General features: G+C 34.3%; 1 protein-coding gene across 1 annotated transcript; it reads left to right on the forward strand.

Moving 5' to 3' along the window:
• Positions 1-610: 610 nt before the first annotated feature.
• LOC137723473 (NAC domain-containing protein 30-like) lies at positions 611-4,673 on the forward strand. Its single transcript, XM_088693306.1, has 4 exons — positions 611-1,016; positions 2,644-2,826; positions 3,385-3,660; positions 3,923-4,673. The coding sequence occupies exons 2-4, from the start codon at positions 2,667-2,669 to the stop codon at positions 4,432-4,434; spliced, it is 948 nt and encodes a 315-aa protein (XP_088549432.1). The 5' UTR covers positions 611-1,016; positions 2,644-2,666; the 3' UTR covers positions 4,435-4,673.
• The last annotated feature ends 640 nt before the right edge of the window (positions 4,674-5,313 follow it).

Genomic DNA, 5,313 nt, shown 5'->3' on the forward strand with positions numbered 1-5,313 from the left:
GATTAATGATGTGAAAAACGTCTTAATTTTAAATGAATACGAGTTTAATTCCAAATGAATACAAGTGAGTATGTATTGAGTAATTAAATTATTTTAAAGATAAACTAGAGCAACCCTAATTGCAACTCACAACACCTAAGGGCGACCCGTCGCATCACCACACTGTCCGTCTCTCCTAGGTGGGAGGAGTTCTCTGTTTCTAAATTAACATCTCAATGTTTCTGTTGTATTCCAATACCATACATTGATCATCTATATACATAGTGATGTATTTTGAAAACTGATAACTTTTTTTCTCAATGGGGATTTGAAAAATGTTTATATAAATAACAAATAGACGAGATGGTAAAGTCAAGAGATATTGTGGGAGTGAATGTTGTTAAAACTTAAAGCTACAAACCTAGTTTATAGTTAAGGGAATAATATATATAATGTATAGTTATATGCGGAAAATCTTAGAACACAAAATAGCGGTGGGCGGGGGTGGCGTGTAAACATGGTGTCACACTCACGCCGTCCAAACACAAGCTTTGCATCTCATTTTCTCAGCTGCCACCCCACGCGCAATGCCAATGCGCAATCAATACCATTACCACTGTTATGTACTCTCTCCTCTCTTCTCTTAATTCCATATATACCATATCTCTTGTTTTTAAACTAATTACAATTAACTAGCTCTTTTCTTCATCTAAATCTTCATCTCATCACCATCGAGCAGCTGGCCCATGTATATAAATACATTTATTAGCCTCTCTTTCTCTTCAGCAACAAATTAATATTCACTTCACAGATCTGCAGAAGCCCTCCCTCTCTCTCTCTCTCTCTCTCTCTCTCTCTCTCTCTCTCTCTCTCAAGCTAGGGTTCACCGGATCCAACTAATACATACATCTTCAATATTTCCATTCTTTTTTTTACGTCTTCATATATCATCCTTGAGTATTTCCTTTTCTGATCTCTTACAAGTTCTTTTCTTAGCGCAAAGAAGGCAGTTGCAGCAACAGTTTTATTGATATCCTGTGAGTATTTTCCTGTGTGCATGATATAATTCAGCTCATGCATATGTTAATCACACTGTTACATGCAGAACTATATATATATTACAACATATATATTGCTAAATTTTTTTTAATTTCTTAGTTCCTTTTTACAGATGAAATTACTAGCGTTTGTGTAATGCATCTACATTTACAGTTAATTAAAATTCACATTTTGTGTGATGGATGATCGATCAATGATTTGTTTGTACTAAATGTAGGTCAATCTTTTAATAATCTTACGGTAATTAATGAAAAAATTAGATTGGTTTTTATTGATTAGTTTTGATTGTGTGGTTAGCGTGGTTTGGGTATGAAATGAATTGTTTTTAAGGAATTTAATTCCACCACTGTCACTACCAGTAGAGATCGACCGAGCAGGAGGTAGCAGGCAGGGAGTGCGCTGCACTCAAAGAAATATAACATGCTTGTGCCAGCAAAGTCAAGCTTTTCGGCCAACTTTTGTGTTCAATATATATTTGTCCCTGATTACTCCATGCAACTAATGAAAACAAATTTACTTATGAGCTTAATTATAGGATAATCCTATGTTCCAATGTTAGCGTGGTGGGTTCCAATCCACTACTACTCCTCTGTCATGATTTCTTTCTTTTCCGCAATGTCAAATAGCCAAAAACACATGCAGCACCACTATCAATTCCCACAAGTGAAATCGTCATCATTGCTAGCTAGATACTTAGCTACTATATAGCACAGGGTTTAGATATCATGCATACGACTTTCAGAATTCCTTCTTCAATATCCCTCCAAATTAAGAGTCAATAGTTTTCTTCACAAACTATTTGTTTGGTTGTCTTGTCTTTGATGTTAGACCTACGCCAATTACAAGAACCCTTCGACTATGTTTGGGCAAGGAATTTTCAAATCCCTTTAAGGTCAAGTTATAAAGAAATGGATTACAAAATATTAGACAGAGAGAATTAAGAATGACAATCATGACCATCATATAGGTATGTAAGAGGCATTTACAAGTGACACTTTCCATATAAGGATTTGTAAATCCCTTTCACATGTCTTTCTAATGATCATGGAAAACATTTCTAATTTTTTTTATATAACATTTGTAAATCTTTTAAGACCGAAAACTTTCTTACCTAAACATAGCCTTCGAGGGGTAGTCCATGTAAGAAAAAAATGTATCATATGATTCTTTTTATTTCATGTAATCATGAATATATATATATATATATATATATGTGTATATATATATATATATATATATATATATATATATATATATATACACAAACACACACATACACATACACATACATATACATATATATATATATGGGGCAATTCTATGGCATCCTTTAATAAAAAGCATGTGGTATCATTTTGAACATTAGTAGTGCAATACAATCACATTCAAGTATAATATCTCACATTTAATATGATTAAGATAAAGTTAAAGTTAATAACACCACATGACTTTGTTATTATTAACAAGATTGGTAATTACATTGTGGACTACACACACACAAACACGGGCGCATGCGCGCGCACACACACACTCATGCACATATATAGCTAAGTCAAGAGAATAATTATAAGGACTCTCTCTCATACTTCCTTGCATGATATGCAGGTGCGTCTAGAACACCATTAGTAATGGAGATGGAATCTTGTGTTCCACCAGGCTTCAGATTTCACCCGACAGAAGAGGAACTTGTGGGTTACTACCTGAAAAGAAAGATCAACTCACTACAAATTGATCAAGATGTCATCGTTGACATTGACCTATACAAAATCGAACCATGGGACATACAAGGTACTTTAAGAACCAACTTATTTTTAACGTTTGCAGGTTGACCTCGAAATGGCACAAAAAGATATGTACCTAAGAGGGGTTTCTGTGTTCATACTATTGGATATGGTAACGTGTAGAAGGAAAACAACATTGGAAAAATCCGTTGATGCTTGTTAGGAAAAACAAAACAAAATAGATAGCGATTTAATACTTCACTTTAGCTATTTGCACTCCAAACAGTATAGCTAGCATTCAAAAAAAGAATAAATGAAACTAATTAAACAATGATTAATCACTAACCAAAAACATATTGCACTTATCTCCTCTTTGATTAGTCAATTTCATCTTTTATACAGTACTTGACATTATGGTAGCTAGCATTAAAGTGCTATTGTGCATGCCACAATTTGGTGCAAGTGGCATGCATTTTCCTCAAAATTGTAACATAATAGAAACAACATAAACACAAATGCTACACTTTGTCATCAATGGCTAAACAAAAGAGTTGTTATTGACATCGCATCAGATTATGAGCATATGGATGCATTCTGATAACTATGTATGTATTTTATGGTACAGCGAGATGCAAGCTGGGCTACAGTGAAAAGAACGAGTGGTACTTCTTCAGTCACAAAGACAAGAAGTACCCGACTGGAACTCGAACAAATAGAGCCACATCTGCTGGATTCTGGAAGGCAACAGGAAGAGACAAGGCAGTGCTTTCAAAGAACAACATTATAGGAATGAGGAAGACCCTGGTGTTCTACAAGGGACGAGCACCTAATGGCAACAAAACCGACTGGATCATGCATGAATATCGACTCCAAACTTCGGAGCATGCACCCCCTCAGGCAAGTTCTTCAATATCGTCCATCGATTAACTTGTTATTTAATTTTCTTCAGTTGATCGAGAAATTGACAATATAAATATATTAATTATATGAATAACTTTATTATTAGAGAGAGATGCCATCATTAAACCCCAAACCAGTAAATAACGTGTGTTTACATACGTAGTTTGAATTTTTATATTATATGAATATATATTTTACACACACACACACGCATACTAATTTGCAAATTAACAAATCTGGCCTGGTTATGGTCGTGCAGGAAGAAGGATGGGTTGTATGTCGGGCATTCAAGAAGCCAAGTCCTAGTCACAGGCAAGGTTTTGAAGCATGGAAGCATGCTTACTATGTCAGAGATCATCCTTCATCTTCAAGCTTCTCAAGTGAAATGCCTATGTCTATGCTGATCAACCCCAATCAAGGTTTCCATCAACCTTTTCGTTCAGATCAGCAAGATCATTTCGTTTCGAACAACATTTTCTTGGGTAACCAGCTCATGGAACTTCCTCAACTAGAAAGCCCAACCATTTCAACAAGCTTTGTCACCAAAGAAAACATATTGAATAGCAATAATCTCAGCACTGAAGACTATGAGGACGACAGGAGCAACAACAATAACAGCAATCAACAAATAGATTGGAAAATTTTGGACAATTTACTCGAAGTGCAATTCACTGATAGGGCATCATTTTCTCATCCAAGTTTGTCGTCGGCACCCCAATATTATGAGCAAGAAACTCGAAGCAACCATCTTCTTGGATGCTTCCAAGACTTGTGACAGTAGAAGATCAATATAAATGGTCTCAACAACTTATTCTTGTTTGGCTCTTAAAAAAATAAAAAATAAATTAGTAGTCCAGTCCATATCTGTGCAGTCGGGACAAGGTTATATATTAAGTTGTTGAGATTGCATGCTTAAGAGTATCTCCAATGGAGATGTCAAAAAAAAAAAAAAAAATATATCCAATGTAAATTTTTAGGCTTATTTGGTAAATGTCAAATTTTCTTTTGCTCAAACTCATATGTTTATTCTAATTCATTTAATATTTGTAGCACCCGCTCTTCAAAAAATAAATAAAAACTAATTTTCATGATTTATTATTGGTGCATTACTAAGACCGACACAACACAACATTCAAAAAATCAAATTTTATTAAGTGACATTCCACTAAGAATTTGCATTTCATTTAAAGACAGTCTAAAATTAACTTAAAGTACAATGAAGATAATTAGAAAATTACTTAGAATTTCGGTTCACAAGGCCAATTTTATCGTAGGCCGCAATAATTTGGTTACGGACCATGCTCAGTAGCCTGATTACGGAAAGTCAAGAATGTTGGGCTAGGTGGCTTTGTTTTGATGCCAAGAAACAAAAGTTTTAACTTTTAAATGATAATTTATGAATACTTTTGATACCGATATAATATTATCCAATAAAAAAAATCTTAAATTGTTATAGGTTTATTTGACGGAACTATTCTAAAGGGAATAGAGAGAGGGTGGCCGGCGGCAATAAGAGAGAGAAGAGAAAGATTTAATTGTCAAGTGTGTGTTTGTATCACCTCATTATGCCTTTATTTATAGTAGTAGGACAGGTTAAATCCTTACCCTTTTAGGATTACAACTCTAATAGGATATTAACTACTAAATGGAATAT

Source organism: Pyrus communis, chromosome 5 (genome assembly GCF_041283825.1).
Source record: "Pyrus communis isolate YQ-2024b chromosome 5, ASM4128382v1, whole genome shotgun sequence".
Classification (NCBI taxonomy): domain Eukaryota; kingdom Viridiplantae; phylum Streptophyta; class Magnoliopsida; order Rosales; family Rosaceae; genus Pyrus; species Pyrus communis.